The sequence below is a fragment of the Artemia sp. Qi Xiang Cuo genome, chromosome 5 (genome assembly GCF_049724085.1).
Source record: "Artemia sp. Qi Xiang Cuo chromosome 5, ASM4972408v1, whole genome shotgun sequence".
Lineage (NCBI taxonomy): Eukaryota > Metazoa > Arthropoda > Branchiopoda > Anostraca > Artemiidae > Artemia > Artemia sp. Qi Xiang Cuo.
In genome coordinates this window covers 21,395,063-21,410,669 of record NC_142798.1, presented here as the reverse complement: position 1 = coordinate 21,410,669, position 15,607 = coordinate 21,395,063, and the positions used below count along the sequence as shown (strand labels likewise).

The 15,607-nt window shown below is 35.7% G+C and overlaps 1 protein-coding gene across 1 annotated transcript; it reads right to left on the bottom strand.

Annotated features, from left to right (window-relative positions):
- Nucleotides 1–12,877: 12,877 nt before the first annotated feature.
- LOC148951944 (transcription factor Adf-1-like) lies at nucleotides 12,878–15,359 on the bottom strand. Its single transcript, XM_089089105.1, has 2 exons — nucleotides 15,132–15,359; nucleotides 12,878–13,110 (listed from the first exon to the last, which is right to left on the bottom strand). Exons 1-2 carry the CDS (start codon nucleotides 15,265–15,267, stop codon nucleotides 12,878–12,880), a joined length of 369 nt encoding a protein of 122 aa, XP_088945231.1. The 5' UTR covers nucleotides 15,268–15,359.
- Nucleotides 15,360–15,607: the final 248 nt, after the last annotated feature.

Sequence of the window (15,607 nt, the reverse complement as noted above, 5' to 3'; positions counted from 1 at the left end):
GCGGTGCCCTGTTTTAAATTCTCAGGTGTTTCGTCAATGTTTAAATTCGGTTGCTACGTGACGCCGCACACGCGGGTGTCACATAAAGTTTACATTTGTGTAGACGAACCCTGCAATACAACTGATCCCTCTTTTAAAGGGACAAGAGATGTTACATCACAGAGAATGTTTACATTTGCTTTTTACATTATAGGAAATGTTTACATAGTTCCGCAATGATAGCGCACACGTGGGATGTTACGTAATGACAGCGCACAGGAGGATTGTTACGTAATACTTTAAGAGATATTTTTTCTAAGAGGTTTCGTTTCTTAGGGATTTTTTTTTCTTTCAAGGCGTTTTTTTCTTTCAAATGCGTTTTTTATTTAGTTCTTACTTAATGGGGAATGTTTACGCATGACACATTCGCATACGATTCGTTTCTTCAGGGCCGGTGCGGGACCCCTACTTTTAACTGCAGGGGACACACAAGTGGGTTGTTAAATAATACTTTTTGAGATTTCATTTTTCTTTCAATACGTTTTTCTCCGGGAAGCTTTATATTCTAATGGTTTATGCCCCCACTAGGACTCGAAAGGATTATTTCCATCCAATGAAACTGCACCTTAACCGAGTCGACCAGCAATGTATTTCTAATATTCTGTTCCGGCTAATAAATTCTAGAAATAACCTATTGCATCCGAGGAGAAATCCCATATTTTGCTGACTAGAATGATGTTTGCATGTTTCCTATGACTGCAATAAGTGACAAGAAGAGGGGGAAATCGATTACTAGAGATTGGTTATACTTGAAGTCCACCTGCTTGCTAAGTAATGCTTATAGAAGGGTATCAAAAACCCAGACACAGCAATTCTTCACTTCTTAGCGATAAGATCCTAGCATTTTGGACGGTCATTCTTGGAGAATTTTCAGATATGTTCTCTTAGAAAATGATATAAACTTGCTCAAAACATAGGAAAATACTCCTTCTTAGAGAATATTTACGGAAGTTTTTTTTAGAGAATGATCTAAGTTCGTCCAAGTCATAGGAAAATGGTGCACAAGACATGTGACTTAAGTCCATATCTTATTCATTTTTCTTGGTATCATTTTCTCTCAGTTCTGAGCCTGTGCCACTGAATGATTGACACACGGCACCATATAGCAGACATTATTACAAATATGGCATTTTTCGGGGCAATATCCAGCAAAAATATTCATCTACACATGAATTGATCGTTCAAACTTTTAACGAATCGATCGTTAAAAACCATTAATGTTTCTTTTGATGACTCTTAACAATTGAGGCCAGCGTGAAACAATGTACCACCTTCGCCAGCACCCTCTGGGGGTCAAATTATCACACATAACGGTTTATCAACCTTCTTTCTCTCAAAAATAAATTTTGTAAATTAAAAATTGTCCATTGTTTTTTATTTGAACAGCGAATACTTGCCATTTTATTGCTAAATCGCGATGTTCCAGGGTAATTCCAAGGCTGTAATACTCAATGGCTTACAAATGACACCCTCTAGCAGGCATTATTTCGGGGCATTTTCGAGCAAAAAAATTCACTAGAATTGATCTTTTAAACTTAGTTAAAAAAACATTAATGCTTCTTCTGATGACACCTAAAAATTGAGGTCAACGTGGGAAATTGTACCAACCCAGACAACACCCTCTGGGGGAACAAATTATGACATATAAGGGTTTTAAGCCTTTGTTTCTCAAAAATAAATTTTGCAAACTAAAAAATGACCAGTTATTTAATTTGAACAAGGAGAACTTGCCATTTCATTGCTAGATTCCGATTTTTCATGGTAATTCCGAGCATGCGACACAGAATGGTTCACACACGACACCCTTTAGCAGGCATTATCGCACATATGGCATTTTTCGGGGCATTTTTTGAGCAAAAATATTCATTTACACTAGAATAGATCGTTTAAAGTTAATGAAAAAAAAACCATTAGCGTTTCTTCTGATGACTCATAACAATTGAGGCCAACGTTGCACAATGTACCACCCCAACTGAAACCTTCTGGGCTGCAAATTATCACGCATAAGGATTTGTCAACCTTTTTCTCTCAAAAATAAATTTTGTTAACTAAAAAATGACCATTGTTTTTATTTGAACAGCGGAAACATGCCATTTCATTACCAGATTGCGATGTTCCATGGTAATTCTTAGCCAGTGACACTGAATGGTTGACACAAGGCATCCTCTAGCAGGTGTTATCGCCCATATGGCATTTTTTCGGGGGCATTTCCCAGCAAAAATATTCATTTACACTAGAATTGATCGTTTAAACTTAATGAAAAAATATCTTTTTTAGCGTTTCTTCTGATAACGCCTAGCAATTGATGCCTGCGTGGCACATTGTACCACCCCCGATGACACCCTCTGGGGGACAAATTATCACACATAAGGGTTTTTCAACATTTTTTCAATCAAAAGAAATTTGTAAACTAAAAAATGACCATTGTTTTTACTTGAACAAGCAGAAACTCGCAGTTTGTTCGCTGGATTACAATGTTCCACGGCATTTGTAAGCCTTTGGCACTGAATGGTTGACACACGATACTCTCTAGCAGGCATTATTGTATATATGGCATTTTTTGGGACATTTTCCTGCAAAATATTCAGTTACACTAGAATTAATTGGATGGCACACTGTATCATCCCCAATGACACCCTCTGGGAGGTAAATTATCACACATAAGGGTTTTTCTACCCCTTTCTCTCAAAAATAAATTTTTTAAACTAAGAAATGTCCATTGTTGTTTTTTGAACAGCGGAAACTTGCCATTTCATTCCTAGATCACGATGTTCCATGGTAATTTCGAGCCTGTAACACTCAATGACTGACAAACGACACCCCCGAACAGGCATTATCGCACATATGGTATTTTTTGGGGCATTTTCCAGCAAAAATATTCACTTACACAAGAACTGATCGTTTAAACTTAATGAAAAAAACATTAGTGCCTCTTCTGACGACTCCTATTCAGAACGACACCCTCCTGGGGGGGGGGGACGAATTATTACACATAAGGATTTTTCAGCCTTTCTTCTTTCAAAAACAAATTTCGTAAACTAATAAATGACCATTGTTTTCTTATTTGAACAGCGGAAACTTGTCATTTCATTGCTAGATTGTAATGTTCCATGGTAAATCCGAGCCTGTGACACTGAATGGTTGACACAGGGCACCCTCTATCTGGCATTATCGCACATATGGCATTTTTGGGGGCAAAAATATTCATTTACGCTAGAATTGATCGTTTAAACTTAATGAAAAAAAACATTAGTGCTTCTTCTGATGACTCTTAACAATTGAGGCCAGCGTGGTACATTGTATCACACCTGAAGACACCCTCTGGGGGGGGGGGGAAATATCACACATAGGGGTGTTTCAACCGTTTTCTCTCAAAAATAGATTTTATAAACTAAGAAAATGACCATTGTTTTTATTTGAACAGCAAAATATTGCCATTTCATTGTTAAATTGCAATGTTCCATGATAATTCCTAGCCTGTGACACTCAATGGCTGACACACAAAACCGTCTAGAAGGCCTTATCGCATATATGACATTGTTCAGGGAATTTTCCAGCAAAAATATTCATTTACACAAGAATTCATCGTTTTAACTTAATGAAACAAACAACATTAGCATTTCTTCAGATGACTTCTAACAATCGAGGCCCCAGCGTGGCAAAACGTACCATTCAGAAAAACACCCTCCTGGGCTGAACAAATTATAACACATAAGGGTTTTTCAAACTTTTTTCTTTCAAAAATAAATTTTGTAAACTAATAAATGACCATTGTTTTCTTATTTGAACAGCGGAAACTTGCCATTTCGTTGCTAGATTGCAATGTTCCATACTAATTCCGAGCCTTTGACACTGAATGGTTGACACAAGGCACCCTCTAGCAGGCATTATCGCAAATATGGCATTTTTTTGAACAAAAACATTCATTTGCACTAGAATCGATCGTTTAAACTTAATGAAAACAACCCAAAAGCGCTTCTTTTGATGACCCCTAACAATTTTGGCCAGCGTGGTACAATGTACAACCCCCTACGACACCCTCCACAACCACGTCAGGATTCCCGAGACATTTTCCAGACATTTTTCTGTTAAAAATCACGCATTAAATCCATTGCCTCATGTTTTCGCAGACCAACCCTCCGTGGCACACCATGTCAATCACTAACCTTTGCCGCACTATGACTGGCCCGTGGCATCCCCCCTCGTCATTCCTATATTATTTTCCTTATTTGTCTTGTTAAAAAGTATTAAACCCGATGGTTCATGTTTTCACAAGCCAACCCTTCAAGATACATCATCTCAATTTACGCCACCGTATAACACTTTGATTGACCATCTGGCACCTTGTGGCAGCCCCCTCGTCATTCCTAAGACATTTTCCAGGTATATTCATGTTAAAAATCATGCTTTAAATCCAATGGTTCATGTTCTCACAACCAAACCCTCCATGATACACCATTTCAATTCATACCGCCGTGCCACACTATTACTGCCCCTCTGACACCCCTTCATCATTCCTGCGACATTTCTAGATATTACTATTTTTAATAAACTGATAACCAGCCCCGCTTCCCCTGCTTCTGACCCCGTGCTTACAGCGGTTCTACCTTCGATTCTCCTGGCTTCCACACCCGGTTCAACCAAATCCAGCTCCAACTACGCCCTCCAACCCCAACTCCAACTTCGGCTCTGGTTGCGTCAGTTCTGGCTTCCCCATTTCTACCCTCGATTCCAAAATACGGATTCGGCCAATTCCAGCCCAAGTTCCACCAATTCCAAGATTTTGTATGCGGCTGCCTCATCGTAATATATGACTAGCCAATGGCAACCCTAAGACACATATTATCACGTTTAAGAATTTTTCAAGCTCTTTCCCTACAAAAATACCTGTTTACATTAGAATCGATCATTTAAACTTAATAAAAAAAACCCTTAATAATGTCTTTTGATTAGTCCTATCAATTCAGGCCAGTGTGACACAATGTACCGCTCCTAAGACACCCTCCAGTGAATATCCTAAGAACTAACAACTTCTTTAAAAAACAAAAATATTCTTACAAAACAAAAATACATCCTAAAAGAAGACAAATTCTTCGTACATCCTAAAAGATGACAAATTCTTCTTGCAAAATATAATACACTTCTTACAAAACAAAAATGATTCTTACAAAACGAAATAGAGCCTAAGAAGTCACAAATTTTTCTTACTCCCGGGTGGTTTGTTTCATGTCAATCATTTTCTCTTCTTTGGGGAATCTCAGAATCTCTTCCTGGGGAACTTTTCGAACTTTTCGAAACTTCAGTGTAACTTCAGACTTTTCAGATTCGAAGTATAACTTCAGATTCGAAGTGTAACAGAACTTTAACTTTTTTCTCTTCTTTGAGAAAATTCATAATTAAAGTGGAGCTTTTTCTCTTCTTTGGAAATATATCGGAATCGGAATATAACTTTTTTCTCTTCTATGGATAAATTCAGAATTGAAGTAAAAAATTCTCTTCTTTGAGAAAATTCACAAGTGACGAGCAACTTTTTTTAATTTTTGGGAGAGACTTAGAACTGAAGTGTAACTTTTTTCTCTTATTTTGAACAAATTCAGATTCGAAGTATAGCTTTTTACTCTTCTATGGAAAAATTCAGAACCAAAATTGAACCTTTTTTCTCTTCTTTGAGAAAATTCAGAACTGAAGTGGAACGTTTTCTCTTCTTTGGAAAAATTCAGAATCGAAGTGTACATATTTTTTTTCATCAATGAGAAAATTCAGAAGTGACGAGGAGCTTTTTCTTTTCTTTGGGGAAACTCAGAACTGAAGTGTTACTTTTTTTTCTCTTCTTTGGACCAAATTTATATTCGAAGTATAGCTTTTTTCTCTTCTATGGTAAAATTCAGAACTGAACCTGCACTTTATTCTCTTCCTTGAGAAAATTCAGAATCGAAGTGTAGCTTGTTTTTCCCTTCTTAGAGAAGATTCAGAACTAAAGTGGAACTTTCTCTCTTCTTTGGTGAAACTCAAAACCGAAGTATAACTTTTTTCTCTTATTTAAGAAAATTCATAATAGAAGGCTTAACATTTTTCTCTTCTATGGAAAAAATTCAGAATCGAAGTGGAACTTTTTTCTCTTTTATGGAAAAAATCAGGACACTACTTTAACGTTTATTCTCTTCTTTGAGAAAATTCTGAACTTAAGTGGAACTTTTTCTTCTTTAAGGAAACTCAGAGTTGAAGTGAAAATTTTTTCTCGTCTTCGAAAAAATTCGAAATTGAAGTTTAACATTTTTTCTCTTCTATAGAAAAATTCTGAACAGAACTTGAAATTTTCTTTCTTATTTGAAAAATTTCAGGACTGAAGTGGAACTTGCTCTTTTCTTTGGTGAATGTCAGAACCGAAGTATAACTTTTTTTTCTTTTCCTTAGAAAAAATTCAGAATGGAAATGTAACCTCTCTCTTCTATAGAAAAATTCAAAAAGGACTTGAAATTTTCTTTCTTATTTGAAAAATTTCAGGACTGAAGTGGAAGTTGCTCTCTTCTTTGGTGAATGTCAGAACCGAAGTATAACTTTTTTTCTTTTCCTTAGAAAAAATTAAGAATGGAAATGTAACCTCTTTCTCTTCTATGGAAAAATTCAGAAGAGGACTTTGAACCTTTTCTCTTCTTTGAAAAAATTTAGAACTGAAGTAGAAATTTTTCTCTTGTTTCAGTGAATCTCAGAACTGAAGTATAAATTTATTTCTTCTTTGAAAAAAATCGGAATCGACATGTAACTTCTTTCTCTTCTATGGAAAAATTTAGAAGAGGACTTGAACTTGTATTCTATTCTTTGAGAAAACTCAGAATTAAAGTAGAAATTTTTTCTATTCCTTGGAAAAATTCAGAATCAAAGTGGAGTTTTCTCCTCTTCTATTGGAAAACTCAGAACTTAAGGTTGATTTTTCTCTTCTTTTAGAAAATTCAGTATCAAAGTTTAAAATTTTTTCTTCTATGGATAAAATTAAGAATCGAAGCATAACTTTTTTTAGCAACTTTGAGAAAATTCAAAACTGAAGTGGAACTTTTTCCCTTCTTTAAAAAATTCAGAATCGAAGTGTAACTTTTTTTCTCTTCTTTGAGAAAGTTCCGAACTTAAGTGGAACTTTTTAGTCATTGGGGGAAACTCAGAAGTAAAGTTTATCTTTTTTCTATTCATCGGAAAAAATTCAGAATCGAACTTTAACATTAAGCCATGTGTCATTGACCTTCAAAATTTGTTTTGGTGGATAATAAATCTTCCTTGGAACCAAAAGAAATCGCATGAGGTTACACCATCATGACATGCAAATATTGGACCATCTAACCTACCCCGGGTGACTGCAGCCAACATTCAATTCCTCCCTGGATTTTTTTTTCAAAGACAAATACATGAGTGTGAATTACAATCTAACTGCTTCCATCCATTCCACTATAGTTATAGATGGCAGCATAATTGGATATATTAGCTTACATTAAGTTAACTAACTTTAAATTAGGTTCTTTTAGGTTAGGTTAGCGTGGCCGGCCATACTGGTGGCCATAAATGGCGGCCAAGGGAGAAAAAGTTAGTTCTGTTCTGAATTTTTGCATAGTAGAGAAAAAAGTTATAGTTCGATTTTGAATTTTTTTCTAAAGAAAAGAAAAAAACTTACCCTTCAGCTCTGTGCTTTTCCAAAAGAGAAAAAGTTCCACTTCAGTTTTGAAATTTCTCAAAGAAGATAAAAAAAAGTTACACTTCCATCCTGAATTTTATCTATAGAAGAACAAAGTGTTAAAGTTGGATTCTGAATCTTCTCAAAGAAGAGAAGAAAAGTTAAAGTCCTCTTCTGACTTTTTCCACACAAGAGAAAAACTTACGCTTCGATTCTGACTTTTCTCAAAGAAAATGGAAAAAATTACACTTCAGTTATGAGTTTTCCCATAAAAGAAAAAAAAGTTCCACTTCAGTTCTGAATTTTCTCACAGAAGGGAAAAATGTTACACTTAGATTCTGAATTTTTCCAAATAATAGAAAAAGTTCTCCTTCAATTCTGAGTTTTCTCAAAGAACAGAATAAAAGTTCAAGTCTTCTATTGAATTTTCCCGTAAAAGAGAAAGAAGTTAAACTTCGATTTAGAAATTTTTCCTAAGAAGAGAAGAAAAACTTATTCTTCGGTTCTGAGATCCACCAAAGAAGAGAAAAAGTGCCACTTCAGTTCTGAATTTTTACAAAGAAGAAAGAAAAGTTCCAGTTCTGTTCTGAATTTTTCCTTAGAAGAGAAAAATGTTAAACTTATATTCTGAATTTTTACAAAAATAGAAGAAATTCCACTTCAATTCTGAGTTTTCTCAAAGAAGAGAATAAAATTTCAAAGTCCTCTTCTAAATTTTTCCATAGCAGAGAGAGAAGTTACCCTTAGATTATGAATTTTTTCCAAAGAAGAGAAAAAAAGTTATACCTTGGCTCTAAGATTCACCAAAGAAGAGAAAAATTTCCACTTCAGTTCTGAATTATTTCACAGAAGAAAGAAAAGTTCAAGTTCTGTTCTGAATTTTTCTATGGAAGAGACAAAACTGCTAAACTTTGATTCTAAATTTTTTCCGAAGAAGATAAAAGTTACACTTCAATTCTGAGTTCTCCAAAGAAGAAAAAGTTTCACTTAAGTTCAGAATTTCCACAAAGAACAGAATGAAAGTTAAAGTTCTGTTTTGAACTTTTTCATAGAAGAGAAAAAAGTTATATTTTGATTCTGAACTTTTTCCATAGAAGAGAAAAATGTCAAACTTCGATTCTGAATTTTCTTAAAGAAGAGAAAAAAGTTATGCTTCGGTTATGAGTTTCACTAAAAAGAGAAAAAGTTCCACTTCAGTTCCGAATCTTCTCTATGAAGAGAAAAAAAAACTTACACTTCGATTCGGAATTTTCCAAAGAAGAGAAAAAGTTCCACTTCAGTTCTGAATTTTCTCAAAGAAGAGAAAAAACTTCAAGTTTGGTTACGAATCTATCCATAGAAGAGAAAAAAGTTATACATCGATTCTGAATTTTTTCCAATGAAGAGAAAAAGTTCCATTTTAATTCTGAATTTTCTCAAAGAAGAGAAACAAGTTAAAGTTCGGTTCTGATATTTTTCCATAGAAGAGAAAAAGTTACACTTCAAATCTGAATTTGTTCCAAATAACAGAAGAAAAGTTACACTTCAGTTCTGAGTTTCCCCAAAGAAGATAAAATGATTGACATGAAACAAACCACCCGAGAGTAAAAAAAATTTGTGATCTTTTAGGCTGTCTTTTTGTTTTGTAAGAATCAGTTTTTGTTTTGTAAGAAATATTTTGTATTTTGCATGAAGAATTTTTAATCTTTTAGGATATAATTTTGTTCAGTGAGAATTAGTTTTGTTTTGTAATAAGCAAATTGTTTCTTGTAATAAGAATTCGTGATTTCTTAGGGTGTTATCTGGAGGGTGTCATAGGATCGGGAATTGGAATTGGAATTGGCAGAATCGGAATTGTGGAATCAAGGGTAGAAGTGACAAACTGGAACTGACAAACCAGGAACCGGACTTGGAGCTGGGGTCGGAGTGACATAGTTGGAGCTGGAGTTAGTTGAGCCTGGGTTGGAGGCCAGGAGTATGGGAGTCAGAACCAGTGTAAACGGGGGGTCAGAAGCGGGGTTGGTTATCACTTAATTTAAAAAAATATCTAAAAATGTCTTAGGAATGCTGAGGGGGGCTTAGAGGGGCAGTAATAGTGTGGCACGGTGGTAGGAATTGATATGGTGTCTCCCGGAGGGTTGGGTTGTGAGAACATGAACCATTAGATTTAATGCATGATTTTTAACAGGTAGATACCTGGAAATCGTCTTAGGAATGACGAGGAGGTACATTAAGGTGCCAAATAGTCAATCATAGTGTGATACGGTGGCGGAAACTGAGATGGTGTATCACGAAGGGTTGGTTTGCTAATACTAGGTAAAATGGCTTTAACAATATTGGTCGACGACTCATCAATCCCCGGGGAATTTCCATTATTTAAAAGCTTAACAACCTTAGCAAGCTCTTCTTGTGTTACCGGAGTTAAAAACATAGAATTCTCAGAAGGACTTCCTAGGTACGTAGGATAATTACATTGCCCATGGGACATATTATGTTGGAGCTTATTAGTTATTGACTGCCCTATTGACGCGAAATGAAAATTTATGTAATTTGCCATTTCTAGTTCGCTTTCAATTGTATTACCATGGGCATCCCGCATTTTTGATGGTGAAGAAGACGTCCGCGATCGATTTAAACATGAGTTGATTAGTTCTCAAGTTTTCTTCGGGGACTTACTTACTTCATTAAAAGAATCGAAATAAAATTTCATTTTAGTATTACGTATTATTTTTGAAAGTAGGTTTTTATAGTTTTTGAAAGTTCTTCTATTTTCTTCATTTGGTAAAAATATAAAAGTTTTATAGAGATTGTTTTTATGTTTTATTGACGTCAAAAGGGCTGGCCATATCCATGGTTGGATGGGTTGATTATATTTCCGTTTTCTTTTTTTTACTCTTGGGCACGACTCATCAAGTACAGTATGAAATCCCTCTAAAAAATAATTCGTCGCAGAGTTTATTTCATCAGCATCAAATACAGGAGACCAATCAGTTAAATTCAGTTTATCCTTTAAACATACTAGATTTTTTTTTATTAATAATCCGGGTTGCTGTTTGTGGTGATTTTATTTTATGAATCTGGTATCTAACATCAGAAATTAAAAGAAAATGATCAGAGAAATCCGTCAGAACAACCTGTGAAGACGTGGCTGGTGTTGTTAAAAATATGTTGTCAATGAGAGTTGCACTAGTTGATGCAACACGCGTTGGAATTGTACACGAAGGAATTAGGAAATTCGATGACATTAATGTAACAAATTTTGTTGTATGGGTATTTTCTTTAAATTCCAGTAGATTTATATTAAAATCCCCCATAACCACAATATACTTATCGTCCAAAGATGCTAGTAAAGACTCTAGAGATTGCGAAAAAAGTGGTATTGGGGCCGACGGGGGCTTATACACAACACAATCCTGAATTTCTTTTAGTCCCAAGCCGACATTCAACAGCCAGTATTTCACACACTTTTTCAACATTATATTTTTCCAGTTCTGGCAGCCGCTCAAACTGCGCTCCATCTTTCAAAAATAAGCCAAGGCCACCTTTTTCACGGACTAGTCGATTCTTATCAACGAATTTATATCCCGGGATTTTCACATAATATTTTGTTTCATCATGCATAAATGTTTCACAAATCCCCAAAATGTCAATTTGATTTGCTGGCAATAAATTTGTTAGTTCATCAATAGAACTCATGAGTCCTTGTACATTCACAAACCCCAGTCGCAATGAATTATCTTCAAGTCTGTTTATTTCATCAGGAGAAACGTACGATGATGGTTTTATTTTAGAAAAAGTGTTGTTTTCTATTTGACCAAATAAATGAAAAGTTTCAGAAAGTAAGGATAGGTTAAGGGGTTTCCCCTCCCAAGCCACCAGTCTATCGGTCCCCCCCCCCCCCCGCACCTGCAAACTTTAAAGTCAACTAAGTAATATTCGAAAGATCCCACCCCGCGCTAGTAAGCCCGCGTGATAAGGAGCCCGTACCACTGCCGAGTCATGAAAACCTACTATGCTTATAATCCTTCGAGAAGACCCAAATTGAGAAGGTATAAGTAGAACAGAAATAACTGGGGTAGAAATAATCAAAATAAACTTGAACCAAGCTAGCCGAAATAACACATTAAAATAAAAAATCAACATATCTCAAACACAAAAATGAAACAATTATCAATCTAGAGCGGGATTGATCTAACATCATACACAAGTCGTCTTTAATATTTTTTATGTTTTTTCCCAATGCGACTCAGAATCCGATTTATACTCTAGCCAGAGTTTATCCCCTTTTCGTTTCACTCGTGTGAGTTGTGCGGATCCATTTACATGCATTTTCTTACCCTTAGACAGTAACTCGTTTCTAATAGAGTTTAATTTGGGTGGCAAGTCCGTGCAAATCCGGACCCCAGTTCCTTTCAGCTTTGATATTGAACTGAAGATTGATAGAATAGCTTTTTCTGCCGACACTGTTACAAAAACTGGAGAGGTGATCGGCTTACGGCTAGACACATTTGACTTCTGAGGCACTCGGTAGCACTGTGATATTTGGATTTTATCCGTGATTTCCATTTTTGATGTCAGTAACGTACACGTTCGTGAGAACTGACTGTTGGTTTTTCTCTTTCGGTAATACAAAGATGATTAAGTTGAGTTTTCGGTCTTTTACTTCGATTTCAAGCAGTTTCGTATCGATTGTATCAAAATTTGACTTTTGCTCCTCAAGCTGGCTTTCTAGACTAGCAATCTTCGCATCCCGAGACTTCGATTCATTTTTCAAAGTCTGAACCTCATCCGAAATCGAGGACAGTGTAACAGCAAACTCTTTTTGTTGGTTAATTATGAGATCCAGTTTCTTTCCCAGGGCCTTCATTCCATCATCAAACGTTTTCTGGCTGACTTACGACATATTTCTTTAGCTATAAAATCCGCTCTCAGGTGAGATTTATGTTTTCATTTAGAATTTCATCAATTACAGACTTACTGGCAAGTATCCAAGCAGTATCCAAATGACAGAGTCTAAGACCGGTATAACTAGTCAATTAAGTTCACTTGTTGAATGATAGATCGCTATGTCTCTAATTAAAAGATTCTGACATCACAGCTATAACAATTCACTAATACACAGTAGAGGTCAAACTTGTTAGTTACGCAAGCTAAGCTGTTGAGATTATAAGCATGTGTTTTATCCAACTGAATTGAAACTTATTTAGATGTTAACTCCATGAACTCTAATTCAATACTTACATTTAGCACTTCTGCAAAATTTGACTCTGTCTGTCTATCTGCAATGTGATCTTCGAGGAACAGAAGGCTCTGAAACCACTTCCAAAGCTTCTTGTCTCTTCCTCCCTGAGACCCACTCTTGGACATTTGGGCCTTTTTCTCCCTTTTGAAGCCATCTCGAAGGGATCTCCACTGTTTTTTACAGTGTTCAACTGAAAGAAAACTGGATGAGAATTTGATTTGCATAATCATTTCATAAAATTTGATTTTAGAAGACATGAGAAACTTTTCAATATCACAGAACAAGGAAAATGTAGTTGATCTCAACTAGGGGTCATTTAATAAAATGATGAAATTAGTTGAGTTATTTTGAAATTTTTGTTGAAGTCTACTAAATTTAAATAAAACAGTTATGAAAACACCATTTTCCCCTCACGCTAGTTTAATAGATTCAATCTTCTTCATCATTTTTACATCATCAAATTTTATTCTGCAATTGGACGAGAAATCCCTACTATATGTCAGTAGGGAAACTCTGCTTGTAAGCCTTACCCGGTCATTTTCTTTGTGATGTGCTCACTAACTAGATGATGAAAGTACTCTATGAGGTAAAACATAATTTACATTTCAACAAATAAGTGGCCAACAACACATATCTTATCAATAGAGAATACTCAACGTGAATGTAGAAGCCTGGAACCTAGGTGTGACTGCAACTTAACACAGGTCTTTGTGTGGATGCCAAGTACAAGCAGAAATAATAAATATATAAAAATTAATCCAAGATATCTTAAAATAGATAGTTTGGCATGGGTACCAAAACAGATTCCCTACTCCTCTTTTATGAGAGGGTTGGGCTGTGTTGTTTAGGATTATATCCTTATTTATTAAAAAAAAAACATAAGCTAATGTGCTCAAGAGGACCTAAAGCTTTTGTTGGCTATGAGATGCTACTTCAATCATTGATACAGGGACAGATTAGGCACCCCTGCAGTATATGGTGTAGAGTTATCACAATACAAAATGGAATTTGATCTAAAAGGTAGCAAATTACTTTATGTTTACTCTCTGGCAACCACTGCATGGTGACATTATGGTGACAGGGAACATAATAAAATAGATAAGTGTGACCATAATGACATTATGGTCACAGGGCCATAATAAAATAGATAAGAAATAAATATTCTGTTCAATTGAAAATTTAATGCTTTGTCCAAATACAATAATCAATTACTCTGAATTCATTCCTCTGATCCTATAAATCAAAATTTTCAAGGACACAAACCTGTAGTAGAGCTGCCTACTGTAAACAAAACCTAGTTTTGTACTCAATATTATTCATCCAATTGAGCTGTAAAGTTGCACAGATACTGTCCAGTAGTAGCAGAATATAAACAAATCACTTCTCACTGTATATCCTGGTTCTATTGGCCAGTACACCTGTACCATATGGCACATGGGCAGCTCTATAGCAGGTTTACCAAGGAGCCTACACCACAAACGTCAAGTGAGCAAAAAACTAAACTGGAGCTAGGTTTTTTTTAATTCAAGAATCTGTAAAGATAAAGGTGCAGACTAGTTCCCCCTGGCAAAAACAACTTATTTTTAACTGTTAATTATTCAGTCCATTGGGCTGTAAAGTTGCATTGATACTTTTCAGTAGAAGCAGAATACAAATGACTCACTTTTTACTGTTTATCCTAGTTGTGTTGGAGTGTCTCTGCACCCTCTCACTAGAGGGGGAGCAGTAAAAGTTCAGATTAGCTACCCTTGATAAAAACAACCTATTTCTTACTATATATTATCCAGTAAAATAGACTGTAAAGTTGCACAGATACTGTCCATTAGATGCACAACATAAATAAATTGATAATGGTGCAGAATGGCTACTCCTGTAGTGTAGGGTGCAGAGGCTCTACCAATAGAATCAGGATATACAGCAGGAACTGATTTGTTTAAATTGTGCTTATACTGGACAATATCAGTGCAAGTTTACAGGCCAATTGGCTGAATAACATACAGTAGGAAATAGGTTATTTTCATTAAGGGTAGCTAATCTGAACCTTTACCAACAAATCAGTTCCTATTGTATATGCTGGTTCTATTGGTAGAGCCTCTGTACCCTACACTAAGGGGATGACTAATCTGCACCTTTACTGAGGGAAATAATCTGCACTAATTCACCAATAAGTCTAGCTAGGCTAGACTTGCCTAGTAAAATTTTCCTTCTTACCTTTTAGACCAGCTTCCTCTGAAACTTTTTCCCAAGCTTTAGTCAACAAATGACGCATACAGTGGTCAGGATGCTTTTTATCATAGATAATTGGTTTGCATCTTACTGTTAAGATAAGTTTCTCAGTGAATTCCATCTTTGAAACTTTGAAACTTTGCTGTTTGCGTTTTGCCGGACAAGAGCCGCGTTTTCAGGCTCATCGGGTTCGAACACGGGTTGTCCTCCTCTAGTTTCAAGTTTCTAGTTTTTCGTCTAGTTTTGTCTAGTTTCAGCGGGTTCGAAGCTTAAACCCCGTGTTTGATGCACTAGATGCACTGCTGCACAACTGAGGAATGCACTGCTGAATGCACTGCTGAGGAATAATTAAAGGTATCCCTCTTAACTTATCCATAGAGGAAATCAAAAAGAGCTTACAAACCCCAACAACTGTGAAAGATGCTATAAGACAGAAAAGATGCAATAAGGAATCTAAAAAA